Here is a 17,089-nt window from a genome sequence, read left to right as displayed (position 1 = left end):
TTAGCTATAAAGTCATTTAAATGTGCTGGTTTGATGGCACCATCTACGATGGCTGGGCACAGAATATATGCCACATAGCAGCTTTTTGTGACACTGCACCATCCAAGCACTCTTGATTTTGCTAAATAGGTTACAACCTCAAAAGTGCCTGCCTTCTCTCTCTGATACTTTTTGTCCTTTCCAGCCCTGACCTTATCTCTAATGACATTGTGACTTCCCACAATCATATCATATCATATAGTATATATCTCTTGCCACTAGTCCATGCGCCAAGATAATATACTGCAAGATGATTATCGCCCCCCGATTAAACCAGGTAACTTGGGGAAGATGACGTAAAGGGATTATGGGCATAGGAAGTGAAACAACACATAGGTAGGTAGGTAAAGCCCTTTGGACGTTATATTATACAAAAAATATTGTGCTTTTTACATTTATGACTTTTGGATTTCTTAGAATGTGCAAAAAGTTACTTAACTCGTTGTTTCTGACAAAACATGGCATTGTACCGTAACCACCAGCCTCACTATGTTTGAACAGAGAGAGCGAAGTTTAGGTTATATTACCCTACAGTGACCCCCACTGGTTAGGATAAGACCTCACCATACACATCGCAGGCAGTACTGACAGATGAGATAGAACACATGAGAATAAAATGTTTATTATTCATCCCTCATTGGGGGAGAATTTCCTGTGATAATGAGTGAATGCTCCTCTAATGTCCATCTAAAATGTTTTTTTTTATTATTTTTTTCTTTTCTTTTTCGGGAAGGGGAATAACGTATTCGATAGGAAGGAGAGAAAGGTAATTGGTTCTGTGGGAGACTGGTGTGACAGCGACAAGGGATGCAATGAGAAATGACTTCCAGTACAGTGGCAAGGTTGTAAAATGCATTGTGATGATTGTAAAAGGAACATTATGACCTATTATTTGTTGATGGGCTGCAGTACTCTCTTACATCCTGAGGGAGTGTTGTTAGCTATTTTATTATGTAAGAAGAGAAGTTGGGCTGGCACCAGCTGCCCGTAAAGCACTCACGGAGGCCCTGTGGCATTGCCATAGGCAGCATCTGGGTTCATCAATAACTTCAGAAAGATGGTAGCTATAATGGCCAGGATGAAACATGCGGATATAAAACCTTGCTGTGTGTAATATAAACAACTGTAGCATTCCATTTAGGTGTTAAACTAGCTCCATATCCAGCAATCAGTCACTGGCCTGTGTTTGTCTAGTTAGACAATAGAAACAAGTGTCTGTCTGGTTGCTAATGTGCATTGCTAACTTTGCACCCTAAATGCATAATGAATAGCCCTTTTGTGTAGATCTGTCAGTGATAAAGGTGGTAACATCCAGCACTCTGAAAACGTAGCTGAAGAGTGGGTACGTGATTTAGGAAAGGAGGAGAGGAGTTAAGTGATAATCACAGGACTCTGGCAGGAAAGGGGTTAAATTATGTTGTGTGGGGTGTTGGGAGGGTTTAATGGATATGCACAGGACTCTGGCAGGAGAGGGGTTACATTATGTTGCATGTGGCTCTGGGAGGGGTTAACGGATATACACAAGACTCTGGCAGGAGAGAGGTGTAAATGATGTTGTATGGGGTTTTGGGAAGGGTAAGCACAGGATTCTGGCAGGAGAGGCATTACATGATATGCACAGGACTGTGGCAGGAAAGGGGTTAAATCATGTTGCACAGGGCACTGGCAGTATAGGGGTTAAGTGATGTTTTAGGGTTCTGGCAGGAGAACAGTTGCAAATGGCTGGAGCTTGATTAAGTGATGCAATGTAAGGTCCTTGCATGAAGATTGTGGCAAGAGAGGGGTTAAGTGATGGTTCAGAATACTGATCTTGTGTACAGCTTTATCAGGGTAAGGGTGCAAGATAATCTATGCAGAAATGGGGCAGTAGAAGGGTTAAATGCTGCTGTACTTGTTCTTTCAGGAGCAGGGTTTACATTATTCATGCTTCTGGTCAGGATAAAGAAGGAGTGCACGCTTAGGGCAGGAGAAGCGTTATATCACAGTGTGCAGGGTTATGTCAGGGAGGCAGGAGAAGTGTTATGTACTGCTGTGCATGCTTCTATCAGGAGAGGACTTAAATGCTGCTGCACACGGCTCTGATATCAGTAGCAATAAACTTATACTGCGCAGAGCTCTCAATGGAGGATTGTAGAGGTTCTGTCAGGCTGACAAGTGCTCCTGCGGGTTCCCGATATGCATCAATGTGTCTGGCAGAGCTGACGTCCAGGTCCTGCAGTGTAGCCTGGGTACATCCTGTGCTACAGATGTGCTTATAAAGCAACGTCACCAGGGGTGCGGGTCTCGTCATAGTACCTGTTGGTGTAGACAGAACGTCAGTTGTGCTCTCGTCGCTTCCTGTTCGCACAAAACATCTTGGGAATAGGTCATCTTAGCTGAACTGGTGTCTGCCTATATATAGCCTTACCTTTCCTGCCATCCTGGACAGCTCCATAAAAACAACGCACTCTGCAATGGATGCTCAGCAGCCGCGGCATTAACATAAAGAAAAGAGGAGCGGCTGTGCCCAAAGCCGCTACTACAAATGCCTTCAACTCTGAATCACCTTCTCGGTGCCCTACCATCTGTGTACCAGACGTTCCCTGAAAACACTGTTCATCAAAGCCTATCAGCTCCCCCCCCACTCTTACCTCTGTGCCCTCTGCCCCATCCCAGTTATACACCAACTCCCAGTCCGTAAGCTTTCACTGGCACGGGCAGGGCCCTCCAGACTCTTGTCCTCTCCCTTCATTATCTCTATATCCACTTCTCTCCCACTCACAGCCAGTGGGGTAGACTCACTAAAGCTTCTAAAACAAACAAGTGCTGCTGTTGCCCATAGCAACCAGATTCTGGCATTTTCAAGTAAGCAGTAGAGAAATGATAGACAATCTAATTGGTCACTATGGGCATCACCTCCACTTTTAATTTTTAGAAGCTTAGTTCATCTACCCCAGTGACTATAATCCTTTTTGCCCGGCCACCCCTGGGCACTGGGTCATTGAGAAATAATGTTTAAACTGTAACTTTTTTATACTGAAACCCTAATTATATTTTTCCCTGTATGGCAGTACGGACCCTCGGTGGTGCCACATACAGTAAATAAAAGATTATACAGTACATAGGTGGTTACTCTCTAATCATGGCCCTAGTAATATGTACATAGCAGCACACAAACACCTTTGCATGTCATCTGCACTACAGAAAGTAATGTGTGAACTTACAATGCTCCCACACTCCAGTAGGCCAGAACAAGCTTATATCTGGTGTATATAAAATGCATGATGTACAGATGTGTCCTCTAACATCATGGCTGCAGTAGAAAATGTGTCAGTCGTACTATTGTATATCTGTGTGCGACTTTTAGTCTCTGAATCCATACACTAAGGGCTGCGATGCTGCGGCTTTCTCCCACGCCAAGTTCCATTCCGCTTCGTATGCAGATGCACACAGATATACAAGTGCCGCGACTAAGATGCATTTTCAACAAAAAAAGCCGCCCGGCTTTCAATAAAGAGCTATGACTTGGATAAGTGTCCCTTCAACACTGCCAAGATCAGTCTCTCTTCATCAGTGACTCTCTCATCACTGCCTAGGTCAGTCTCTCTTCATCAGTGACTCTTACCATTGCTTAGATCAGTGACTCTCTCATTACCGCTTAGATCAGTCTCTCTCCATCAGTGACTCTCTCATCACTGCCTAGGTCAGTCTCTCTTCATCAGTGACTCTTACCATTGCTTAGATCAGTTACTCTCTCATTACCGCTTAGATCAGTCTCTCTCCATCAGTCAGTCCCTCATAACTGCTTAGATCAGTCACTCTCTCATCACTGCTTAGATCAGTCACTCTCTCATCACTGCTTAGATCAGTCTCTCTATCATTCACTATTATCATTGCTTAGATCAGTTAATCTCTCATTACCGCTTAGATCAGTCTCTCTTAATAAGTGACTCTCTCATCACTGCCTAGGTCAGTCTCTCTTACTAAGTGACTCTCTCATCACTGCCTAGGTCAGTCTCTCTTACTAAGTGACTCTCTCATCACTGCCTAGGTCAGTCTCTCATCACTGCCTAGGTCAGTCTCTCTTACTAAGTGACTCTCTCATCACTGCCTAGGTCAGTCTCTCTTACTAAGTGACTCTCTCATCACTGCCTAGGTCAGTCTCTCATCACTGCCTAGGTCAGTCTCTCTTAATAAGTGACTCTCTCATCACTGCCTAGGTCAGTCTCTCTTAATAAGTGACTCTCTCATCACTGCCTAGGTCAGTCTCTCTTCATCAGTGACTCTCTCATCACTGCCTAGGTCAGTCTCTCTTCATCAGTGACTCTCTCATCACTGCCTAGGTCAGTCTCTCTTCATCATTTACTCTTACCATTGCTTAGATCCAGTTACTCTCTCATTACCGCTTAGATCAGTCTCTCTCTCCTCATCACCGCTTAGATCAGTCTCTTTTTATCAGTCTCTCTCTCCTCACCACTTAGATCAGTCTCTCTCCATCAGGCACACTCACATTACTACTCTCATCACTGCTTAGATCAGTCTTTCTAATCACCACTTAGATCAGTCTCTCTACATCAGTGACTCTCTTTTCATTGCTTAGATCAGTTACTCTCATTACCGCTTAAGATCAGTCTCTTTTATCAGTCTCTCTCTCATCATGCTCAGATCAGTCTCTTTTTATCAGTCTCTCTCTCTCTTCACCACTAATGCTGGGTACACACTATACAGATATATCTGCAGATGATGGTTACTCATATACACTGAACAGCCATCATCTGCTTCTGCCCCGGGGTCGTGTCGGTGGCATGTCCCCGCTCCCTCCCTGCGGCAGCTGCTGTATGTGTACGGGTGGTCTGCAGACATATCTGTCCATCGGCTGTGCAGCACAGCCAATGCGATATGTCTGTACACACTGGCAGACAGCCAGAAGATATATTGGCCAATCAATTGATCGGCCAATATATCGGCCAATCAATTGATCGGCCAATATATCGGCCAGTGCGTACCCAGCATTAGATCAGTCTCTTTTTATCAGTCTCTCTCTCATCACCACTTAAATCAGTCTCTCTCTTATCATTGCTTAGATCAATCTCTCTCCATCAGTCACTCTCTCATCACGCTTAGATCAGTCTCTCTCTCATCACCACTTTGATCTAAGTGGTGATGAGAGAGAGACTATCACTGACTAGGACAGTCAAAATCACAAGATAGATTTTCTAGATACCTTAAACGGAATCACTTGCTCTCAGGGAGGCTCTTTTCAGGAGGCTTGCTCTCTCCATTCTGCCGCTCATTGTTTTTCTGGGACAGGCGCGTAGACATTGTGGCTGCTGTTGCTACTGCCTTGAAGCTCCTTTTGCGTTTTTGCACATTCTGCTCAGGGTGGAAGACGATGACGTAAACCTTGGGGACATAAAGCATTCCCAGAGAGACAGACGCACTCAAGCTCATCGAAACTGTCAACGTGGTGGTCTGGATATAGATCTAAGTGAATGAGGTAAAATTAGAAAGTCGACTCCGCTGAAAGTGGGAAGATGAGTACTGTGTGATGACGCCAAGCAATGGACGAACGGTGGATGACAACTCAATGGACCATGAATGTGCTGGTAATGATCTCCTAAAGATGGGGCAGGTGAAATGAATTTCAAACAATGAGCTATCCATGGACCACAGTCTAATGGACCAACGCATTCTTGGCCAAAGTAACAGTGACCAGAATGAGCTTACAATGGACAGCACAACTGAAATGATGTCATAAGGTGACTAGGAAAAACAAGGACGGCCAAGTTATGCAATTCACCTTCTCAGCAGACTGTGCAGTGCCAAAGAAGATGGGAACAAACGCCAGCCAGACGATACAAGTTGTGTACATAGTAAATCCAATGGGTTTTGCCTCATTGAAGTTTTCAGGCACCCCACGGGCCTTCACTGCATATACAGTACAGGTAACCATCAGCAGGATGGAGTACATTAAGCAGCTGACCAGAGACAAATCAGACAAGTCACATTTCAATACCCCTCTGGCTTGCTCGGGGTTGGGCGTTCGTTGCTCCTCATAGTCAATCACGCTGTGTGGGGGTAATACAGCCAACCATACGGCTGTACCCAGCAGCTGCACGGAAATGAGGCTAAAGGTGATGGCCAGCTGGGAGGCGGGGCTAATGAAACGAGGCGGAGTCACTGAGCGCTTTCCCTGTTCAAATATGCGGTAGATCCTGTTGGTTTTAGTCAGAAGAGCAGCATATGAAATACACATGCCTAGACCCAGGAACAGCCGCCGGAGGGCACAGACAGCCACACCGGGCTCTGCCATCATCAGGAAGGTAATTGCGTACATCAAAAAGATTCCCGTGAGAAGAACGTAGCTCAACTCTCGCCCGGATGCCCGCACAATTGGCGTATCATTAAAGCGTATCAGGGTACCCACCACAAACAGGGTACTGAGAATTCCCAAAATGGACAAAAACAGAGGCAGAATGGCCCAGGCGGAATGCCACTCCAATTTCACAATCGGCGTCGGGCGGCAGGCAGTCCGGTTCGTATTGGGCCGCATATCAAAGGGGCAAGCCTGGCAGTTGAAGTCATCCAGCTGGAATTGGTACCCATCGCACAGTTCACAGTGCCAGCAACATGGTACACCCTTCACCATTTTTTTACGTTCCCCGGGATTACAGGGAAGGCTGCAGACTGATGAGGGTATGTCCTGCTGCCCACCAAACCACTGCATCTCCTCAATCTGTCATAGGAAAATGGGGAGGGGAGGGGGGGGGGGTGTGTGAATAAAAAGCACAGTTTCATCTGATGTAAACAATTATAATAGCTAAAGATTAGGGGGGGAGGGGGGCAAGAAGGTTCTCTCTTGGTATAAATGATATTTGAGATTCTAAAACTAAGGCCCTCATTCAGAGCCACTCGCTAGCGGCAGGACGCTCATTCCGAGCGATGTTCGCACATCTGCGCATGCGTACGGATCGTTATACGCATGCGCGAACCAGTCAGTGCGGCCGAAATTCATGTGCTCGCAATATAGCGAATGCCTGCTAATTTGAGTGACAGAATGAGGCGTATGTGGGTGGTAACAGGGGAAGGTGCTTGAAAACGGGGAGTGGAGATCAGAACGCAGGTGTGCTTAAAGGTCAAAACGGGCGTTTTATGGGTGTGCATAATTAATACAGAGCTTCATTGACCACGTCACTGGGTTATTTTATAGCCAGAACTGCTCGCAAGATTGTGGTTGAAAAAACCAACCACAAGAATAGCGAGCAGTTCATACGCTGTTCGATGTACTCGATTAATCTAATAAATAGCGGACATGACGTATGGTGCGAGCGGCCAGGGGGCGTTTTTATCAAATAAACGAGCGTATGTTTTGCTCGCTCGTTCAGACATGGAGGCGGCAACAGACCGCAAAGAGCGAACGGTTCATTTGAATAGCCACCCCCTTTTTATGAACGAGCGAGCGCTAATTGCGAGCGGCTCTGAATGAGGGCCTAAGTATTCGCATATTTTGACAATGCCATAAGAGCAGAAACACATTACAAATAAGCATACTCATTTTAAGCAACCTCGTTTGTACTCTACGCAGATTAAGTTCCTCACCTTAAACTGCAATAAAAGTGACCATGGTTCCATGTTTGCTCTTCCAGTAGATGGTGCAGTCTAAGTACTGGCTAATTATCCATTTGGGCTCTTGCTATTATTAAATTAAGGTATTATATTACTGGACATGAGGAAGTGATGGAACGTCTGGGCTTCCTCAATTTCAAGGGTTACATTTGATCTAATTCCATATAGACAATGCTTCTGTCAGGGAATATCACTCTGGATGTAATTCAATTTGTATCATAATACAAAACGTTGCATCACACAGTAATGGCTGACAATTACACTGGTACGGCTAACAGAAGAGCACTCTTACATTCAGCCGCAAGTACTCCGTCCATTGTCCAATGACTTTGTAGGGCGGAGCGGTGGTATTGGTCATCTGATACTGGAAAATGTCATAGCGCCCCGGAGCATCTCCATTTTCATTGAACATCACAGGAGTTCCGGCACTTCCTGGGCAGGCAAAAATAAGAGAACAGTGTCTCGGAGGGGCAAAACCACTCTTTCAAACACTATGGGGGGTCAATACAATTGCGAAAGCGAACTCCCATCACGAAAAGCGCATACAGCGCGGCAATGAGCGCAGCCGTGCAATGCGATATTCAATTACAAATGCAAATGCATGGGACTCACGGCAAGATCGTGCGACTTTTCTACAGAAAGTGACCTGGCAGAAGTGCAGGAAAAAAGGGAACCAACCTAGACCCCCGAAAAGTGGCAACTAAGGGCCTGATCCAGAGATTTACTCTAATGCACAGGTTGTCAAACTCGGTCCTCAGGACCCCAAACAGTGCATGTTTTCCAGGTCTCCTCACAGAATCAGTGAAATAATTAGCTCCATCTGTGGATCTTTTAAAATGCGTCAGAGATTAATGAATACACCTGTGCACGACTACCTGTCACTCACTTTGCAAATGGATCCTCTGTGCGTGCGGAATAGAAAGACAATCACAGCGTGTGCGCAGTGCGACTTATACACATGCAAAGTGGCAAACAATTGCTCAATCTGCATAAAAAAAAAAATCGCCTTGGCGCCCATCTCTAAATCAGGCCCTAAGATAGCAGGACAGAAGCAAAGCGTTAGTGGCCATTTCACCCATTATTGAGCTTTTTATAGAAATTCACCTGAACACTGACAGGTCGTTGCTGGCCAAATTATACTACTCCAAGTGCATGATCACTGATTGGGAGGGGTGTACCAGAGGTTCTGCTCTGTCCCCCGACATTTTTACCTTGAAATAGAGATTTTCCCTACTCTTTCACCTGCTGAAAGGCATATGGACAAAAAAAAAACATGGGAAATGCAATGAGAGTTTGGAATTGAATTGCAAATACAATTTGTGCAGCAAATGCGCCGTGAAAACTGCCCGCAGGACTGAACTCGCTCCTTATTGAATTGCCCCTATGTACAAAGTATTCACTAAACATCCTCCCTAATACCACTTTTCCACTAAAAACCTTGGTCCGACCTGGGTTTTCAGACATGGTTCCAACCCAGGTTAGACCCAGTTTACACAGCATCATTGATCTGGGTTACTCCCAGGTCAGCCCCGTTCACACTGAACCTGAGCCTGCCCTGCTAAACTTGTGAGGTCATAAAAAGTGGGAGGTGACTGATCCACAGCCACCAATCAGCTCATTTTTGGCATCACCAAGCTCAGATAACCCTGGTTGCGCCATTTACACTGCACCATTACCTAGGTCCATCCTGGGTCTGACCCTGGTAGCTACCTGGGTTGGATTGCTGGGTCACTTGACCCGGGTTATTTTTCAGGGACCCTTTTACACTGAGCTGCGACTCGGGTAGATCCAGCAATAACCCAGGTTTTTCCCTCTGGTGTAAAAGGGGTATATTACTGTTTCGGAACAAATATTTTCCTCACAATGACAAGAATTCTCTTCTAGAGCTGGGATACAAGCCTTCTCAGATGGGTATGACATGCTCTAATTAATGCTGGTTTGTAGAACCAACCTTCTGTGGCACATCTGTCAGAAAACGCATTGTGAGGTGCAATTAATTTCTTACCTGGCAGCACATAGGGACGATACGAAAGTGCACTGGAGCTTCAGCAATATTGAGCGTGCGGTATTCTTACCATTAAAGTTAACTCTGCGAATGTACTGCAGGAGCAGTCGTCCGTCCATAGGATCCATCTTGTCACAGACCCCAATGCTTCCGGCGCAAAGTTCACTGTGCATAATGTGTAATGCATAAGCCATTGCGTACACGGCGTCAATCACGAACTGGACTTTTCCCTCTTGCTCATAGGCAGATTCTCTACCAATCCTCTCCTCCCCTGTAACAAAAGTAAAATCCATTGCAACCTTGTACACATGGGGCACAGTCACCAACACGCCATCGCGGTACCTGCACACTGTAACCTCTAGATTCCAAATCATTACCGAGATGCAGCAATGTAAATATCCAGCAGATATACATTGGGTGCCAGTGCGCTGGGACGCCGTTGCAGGGGCGTGCATAAATTATTCACTGCGATGCCCTACGCAGCCTGAGGCCTCATAGCGTGAAGTTAGCAATTTCTGAGTGAGGTCAGGGCTTGTGCAAGTGTGTGTGAGGCTGCGATGGGTACCGATGGTTTCGCAGTCTTGCTAAACATTACGGATGTGTGTAAGGTAAAGTGGGGCGTCCTTATGTAGTGCTGGGGCGGCATAGCGATCGCAATGAATTAGCATACTATCGCAGTTGAACTGTGTGCGTAATCGCTGCTGCGATGGCAATAGCGATCCTTGCGGAATCAGGCCCTGTGTGCGCAGGACAAAAATCTATAGTCCCTTATGTAGAGTTGAATGCATCCTGCGGTGTGCCCGCCCGCTACATGTATACAAGTCACTATTATCAGTGCACACTGGGCACCAGCGTTTTGCTAGGTACAAGACATATTTACCTGTTAATTGTTAAATGTTTTATACAATTAGATCAAACATTTAACAAACTTGTCTGACGTCATTTTCATCTGTTTTCTGGCATTTAGGAGCAAATTGCTGATCATCAGTTACTCCCATACATTACCAGATTTTCATTCCAACCAATCAACTAGTTGGACGGTTGGACAGAAATTCTTTACGTGTGTACCCAGCCTTACTTCCAAGACTGCATAGCCTTAGTTCCATCATTCATTGAGCTTTGCTAATGCAATTTGGGAGCATACACGGTTTGCAAACACTCAAAATGAGCTCTGCAAGCATCCATTGTAACACTCTGCTGTTTTATACAGAAATATTAGACACACAGAGTGCAACCACTAAACCCGGTAAATTGTAAATGACCCTTGTAATCACAAGGCAATATGGCAGCATGCTCACAAATCCACTCAATTTCAAAATACCAGTGCACTTTCGTCTGGTCTCTTCTGGCTGGGCTGCGGTTCTGGTCAGTTTGCATTTAAAATCGTCTTCCCAAAATTCTGCAAACCAGATGTTGCGCCTGTTGTTCTCCAATGTCCGGCTAATAAAATACTGGTCAAAGCCTAAAATTAAATGAAGAAACAAACAAAAGAGCCAGCGATGACGTATCCAGTGAAGGCCTGACCGACAGCAAGTTCACCAGAAAACTGCCCACTCACCGTCAATAGATGCCCTTTTTGGCAGGATAGTTACAGCTCCCTCTGCCACTTCCTCCAGCCCCAAGACCGGGGAGGTTTTGGAGCCCCAGCTGTCTGACCCCACCCACAAGAAGTGACCTGTATGATTGGCTCGTTGGGCTGCTTCTAGAACACGCCTACCAGGACACAAAAAATAATGTATAGAAGCCAAATACTTGAAGTAAGACAACATTGTATAGAACAAATTACATTTTAGCCAATCTATACTTATAAGCCAGGTGACTGGTGGTCTGGAAATACAGATGGGTGAGCAAATACATTGAAAACTGTTAACAAAATGTATTTATTTTTATTTTTTTTAAAATCTGTAAAATGGGAGTCCCTGCGTAAAAGGGACTTGAGCTGTCTCTCACTTTATGTCATCCTCATTGGCAAAGATAATGATGCCACGGGCATTGGGTGTCTCTAGCAGCCTTCTTATGACCTTATCAAACTCCCCAGCACGTGGTTCTCGCGGTATCTTGATAGACTGGGCAATACACACCCCTCCTGCAGGACAAGACAGATGTATTTTACACGCGTGATACAAATGTAAGCCTATTGTATGTTTTTATATGGACAAATAATAGGTTCTAACAGGCCAGATGAGACTTTAGAAAAACTAGCCAAGCAGACACAGGATAAACACTTAGGTGCGTGTGATCTTTAGAAGGAACCCACCAGCTTCACGAGAGATCTGTACGAAAGCCTCCACTCCACTCTCTCCATAGTTGCCTTCTGAAGCCAGGGTGGACACATAATTCCAGCCAAGTGCTTTAACAATATCCACCATGGCCTGCGCTTGGTAGGAGTCTGGTGGCACCACCCGCGAGAAGAAGTCATACCGGTTATTGTCGCTGAGTTCCGGGGCTGTGGAGGCGTAACTTATTTGGGGGATCTGAAAGAAATGCAAAGACTGATACTCAGGTGCATCCTACAAAGGTATGAAAACTCCACAGACAGATTCTGAAAGTCAGTACACTTGTCTTTCAGATGAGACCTAGCTGTATTGTCTAGCTGGCATGACTAAGGACCTGATTCAGACCCGCTCGCTAGCAAGCGGAGGCTCGTTGCAGACTATGTTCGCTAATGTGCGCATGCGTGTAGTTCGCAGTGCACGTGCGCAAACTAGTACAAGCAATCGGAATGTGCTCGCTCCACCTGTCAAGACAGCCCAGTGGAATGATTGACAGGAGAGGCCATTTGAGGGTGGTAACAGGGGCAGGGCAGTAGCAATGGGGGAGTGGAGTTGCGGACGCAGGCGTGCCAGAGTGTTTCAACACCGTTTCAGAGGCGTGCATAATTAACAGTCAGTGTCATAGTACACGTCACCTGGTTGATTTTTACACAGAACTGCTCACAGTGCTTGCGGTAGGGTACAGTCAACCACAAGCACTGCGGTCTTATCTGATGGTTCCCGATGTACCGATGGTTGTATATACTTCCTGGAGATGATGTATGCTAGTGGCGGCTAAACACAGGCTGGTGGGCATCTATAAGCACAAAGTGATCGCTCGCCAAGACATAGTGGGCGTGCTTATGTCTTGCTGGGCGAGCGGCTACCTTGACATCACTTAGTTGAATTTCCATACGCTGGGAGCGAGCGGGCCCTAAGTACGACCCTATCTATCACAAATGTAGCAATCGTTTGTTTCTCAGCAACAGAAAGAGCGTTCCTGATATATGCTGAAATGACAATAGTCCAGTGTCTGTGGCACATTGAGCATCTGTAGCCTGAAACACGAACATAATCCCCAGTTCAGCACATTGAGGGTGGGTGTCATGCACTGGCTCCATAATCTCTAACGCTGCACGCTGCCAGTGCATCCTTACAGAAGCCTTACACGTTTAATTTGATTACTATGAGCATCTGTACTCTAAATCATTAGACCTCTATTTTGACACACAGGCAGTAGATGATCTATAGTCCAAGCACAGGAGGAGCAGTCCCTAGCCAGATATTAAATGGAATAATGATGTCTTGCCTGACACATTTGTGACCAACCCTTGTCTGGCACAGAATAACCACCTATAGGCTGACACAGCGTAATTATATCTGGTCTGACACAATGTACAGTAACTGTGCGGAGTCTGAACACAGTATAAACACTTCTCGTCTGACACATCTTGTTTTATACAGTTTAACAATGTGTAGTCTGGCATGTTGTAACTATTTTTAGTCTTCGTGTTCTGAAATGAGATACTGTAACCGCCAGCAGTCTGTCTTCACTAAGTGTAACCATTAAAGCCTCCACTAATCTGACATTTACAGAATGCAATCAATCATATACTGACACTGGGTCTGAACGCAATGGTGATTATGGACGCACAGAGGATCCACTTGCAAAGTGAATGACAGGTAGTCAGCATTTGGTAGTCAGGAAAACGCAGGCGTGTCTGACCGTTTGAATGGGCGTGGATAAATTAGCCATTGCCATCTCATAAGCAGCACATATGACATCATTGTGTCACAACAAGACGGCAAGGCCACCGCAACCACTAAGTTGATCTTAGGACACTCCGGGCGGCTCTGCGACTGCTCTCTAGGCCGCCTGGTGCCGCTCCAGGCACCCTGCAAGCCAAATACAGATGACACGGGGCAGTGATGGTGCCGCACCTTAGGCCTTGCACTCTGGGTGGTGACCCACTCAAGCACCCCTTGTTATGGACCTGCTCTACACCATTGGGGAGTTTTGCTAAAGTCTTTGAAAGCCGTAGCTTTTTGGTGTATTTATGTGTGCTTTGTAAAGCGTGTGATGTGCTAAAGGTCAAACTACATTATGTCAAACATCCAGATCTGAAACCACCAATTCAAGCTGCGGTTTACAAAATTGAGCATCACACTGACGTGGTTCTGATAGGCGAGAGCACCTGTGTGTACATTAAGTTCTGCTGGTCAATATAAGGTGTGAGTCAATCCAAACAATATCTAGTGTTCAGTGGTCAAACTGCAATGACCAGCTACTCTATGGAATACAACTGTTTTATCACACCCCATCTCCTGTCTGAAGTTACGGGAGTTCGGGGTGCGGTGTTCAATAGTTTTGAGGCGCCCATGCCTTTTTCGCGAACCAGGTTTAGCCACGTAAAATGGCTAAACCTTCCCAAAGGAATGGCTAGCACGCCCAAACAGCAGTTTGGGTGCATGAACCACAGACTTATTGCACATTTCTGCTCACAGCCTCAGGAGGGTGCTAGCATGAATGTGTGCTTCCACGGCTATTCGCTTCCACGGCTATTCGCGTCCAAGCAGAGCAACAACTGATTTGCTCCTTCAGGCTCCCAATAGTGTCAGCCGCTAGCGCAGCAATTGAATTCCCTCCTAAGTGTCCTTATGAAAAGGAATATGTCCTCTTCATAAGGACATAAAGTAGCTGGTTATTGTGGTTTGACACTTTACACTATATATTAGATTGTTGGTATCGACTCACACCTTATATTGATCGTCAGAACTTGTTTGTATTTAATATATACTTAAGACATCACAAGTGCCCCAGACTGCACCAATATCACAGTATTTTATTTATTTAGGAGGCTGGGACACCTCTAGTCTTAGAGCTGCTAAGGGTACACCTCTAGAGCGCTGTACATACCTTATTGTATTACTGATAGGGAAGAGAGAATGAAATGATATGCCATTCCAATACGATACCTATAAATGATGACGTTTCTGCCACTGCCAGAGGTACAGCGCCCACTACCTGCAGCGCTCCTCCCCTAAACCTGCCATCGTTCACATGATACTTTCAAAAGATGGTGCATGCGGAGAAGATGGTAAAGGCTCTGGCACAGAGGCAGAGCCTTTGGATTTCCTGTGCCATCTTTCCGCTAGTCTACTGCGCATACACAGGTCTCCGGGAAAATGGAGCAGTGGCCATTTTCCCGGAGACCTGCACATTCGCAGTAGACTCTGGCACAGCTCCAGAGTCTAGTCACAGTTGCTCCACTAGCTAGAGAAGAGGGGCCCAGACACAGGTCACCTCCTCTTTTAATAAGCCCCAGCGGCAGAGTGAAAATACACCACTTTGTGTAACGCATCTTAATATCAAACATATGCAGAACAGTAACCCCATAGATATACATCTGAGAAAGGTATGTGGGTTTTTTTATATTAAATTATGCCACATGCTCCATCAGTCACTACACACTTTGCTGACCGTTTTACTGTCCTCACAATTTGAAAACCTCTTCATAACTTGTGCTGGGAAATGGGTATAAATTACTACCGGCAACTCAATAGCCGCTGGTTCAAGTCCCGACAGCGGCATCCCGATACCTGAAGATCCCGACAAGGGGGGTAAGTATACCTTACCCCTCTCCCCACCTAACCCACCTTTAGAGATGCCTAATTTAGAGGTGCCTAACCCTAACATCCCCCCGTTTGTGCCAAATTTTAACCCCCCACCTTCCCGCACCATAAACCTAACCCTCCCGGGGGGGGGGGGGGTGCCTAACCCTAAACCCCCCCAGATGGTGCCTAATCCTAACCCCCGCTTCCCGCACCCTAAACCTAACCCTCCAGAGGGGGGGTGCCTAGCCCTAAACCCCCCCTCTATGGTGCCTAACACCCCTCATTCCATAGCCTAACCCTCCCCCCTGTGGCTAAGGCCTATAAAGTCCCGTTTACCTTCGTTTGGGACGCCGACTGTCGGGATTTCGTTGTGAGGCTAAAGATAGGCGTCTGGATTTTGACGCCTATCTTTAGTTCCGGGTCGGGCTTCCGATGTCAGGATTGGTAATCTAACTACATCCCTTTGTGTTGTTATCTAGTACATTACCCTTAATTTCAAGAATTAAAAAAATAGTTCTACCCCACGTCACTCATCCCAAAATGCCCGCATCTCTGGGACCGCCCCTATCCATGCAATTTCTTTCATAGCCGCCATCATTTATCAGTGCACACTTGCACAAGCCCTGTCCTTGGTGCAAAAACGCGGAATGCAATTCTGTCTGCGCACCCTCGCTAAGCTGTACCCAAAGCCTGGTTACCACCTAGTTACACTCTGTTACCCACCAGTGGAGATGGGACTTCTCAAACCTCTACACATTGGATACGGTTTTAGTTTTCTGCCTCCCAATCGCAGGACTGTAGATCCGATGCTTTGGCTCTGAAAGCTGCATGTGATGTGTAGCAGTTCCCAAAACACACACAGAGCAGCTGCTTAGAAAATCTCCCCTCATACATGTAAGTTTGGCTGACACAGTGCAAACATCTCTAGTCTGACAGAATCAAATTCAACTCTGTAGCCAGCTCTATCTGATCAGACACATTGTAACCATTAGTCTGACAGTGAGTAACAATGACACATCTTTAACTTCACATGTTACAACTATATTTAGCCTACCACAGTGTAACTAAATGTAGTCTGACACAAGGTATATCTCTATAGTATCATGCAGTATGACAATTTCAATAACACAATGAACGTGTATCACAAATCACTTTGGTCTTGCACTGGAGGCACCAAGATGGTCCACATAGTGTACACTAAAAACATCTCTGCTTTGCAAACCTAGAAGCACCTAGTAACCCCCCCTGCATGCACCAAGGATGCCAGCTGCAGTTTGCAGTGTTGTGCCTAGAGAGCACCATGCATATTGCTCAGCAAATCCATGCACTTTGGCAGGGGTGTAACTAGGTATATGAAGGCCCCATAGCAAAAGTTTTTAATGGCCCCTATGTACCACTCAATGGTGAAAGATGTGTACAACACATATAACTTTGACAAGGAAGATGGTCCCCCCCCCTCAGCTCTGGGCCCCACGGCAGCTGCACCCCTTGCACCTATGGTAGTTACGCCCATGCACTTTGGAGGAAAGGGTGGCAGATGAGCGTTTGCTCGCACCCAGCGTATGCAAATCCT

The 17,089-nt window shown here is 46.0% G+C and overlaps 1 protein-coding gene across 2 annotated transcripts in view; it reads right to left on the bottom strand.

Annotated features, from left to right (window-relative positions):
- Window positions 1-695: 695 nt before the first annotated feature.
- The window catches only part of LOC148542371 (metabotropic glutamate receptor 6-like), a 41,073-nt gene continuing 24,679 nt past the window's right edge, over window positions 696-17,089 (bottom strand). For both annotated transcript variants that reach the window (XM_088470512.1, XM_088470513.1), the window contains 9 exons: window positions 11,907-12,123; window positions 11,600-11,735; window positions 11,208-11,362; window positions 10,971-11,111; window positions 9,720-9,920; window positions 7,937-8,076; window positions 5,819-6,754; window positions 5,243-5,502; window positions 696-2,334 (listed from right to left, as the gene is read on the bottom strand). In XM_088470512.1, the coding sequence (XP_088326638.1) occupies window positions 5,254-5,502; window positions 5,819-6,754; window positions 7,937-8,076; window positions 9,720-9,920; window positions 10,971-11,111; window positions 11,208-11,362; window positions 11,600-11,735; window positions 11,907-12,123 (2,175 nt within the window). In that variant the 3' untranslated portion in view covers window positions 696-2,334; window positions 5,243-5,253. The remainder of the gene's footprint in view (window positions 2,335-5,242; window positions 5,503-5,818; window positions 6,755-7,936; window positions 8,077-9,719; window positions 9,921-10,970; window positions 11,112-11,207; window positions 11,363-11,599; window positions 11,736-11,906; window positions 12,124-17,089) is intronic.

The sequence above is a fragment of the Taudactylus pleione genome, unplaced genomic scaffold, assembly GCF_031769625.1.
Source record: "Taudactylus pleione unplaced genomic scaffold, aTauple2 ptg000013l, whole genome shotgun sequence".
Lineage (NCBI taxonomy): Eukaryota > Metazoa > Chordata > Amphibia > Anura > Myobatrachidae > Taudactylus > Taudactylus pleione.
This window is presented reverse-complemented; position numbering and strand designations above follow the sequence as displayed.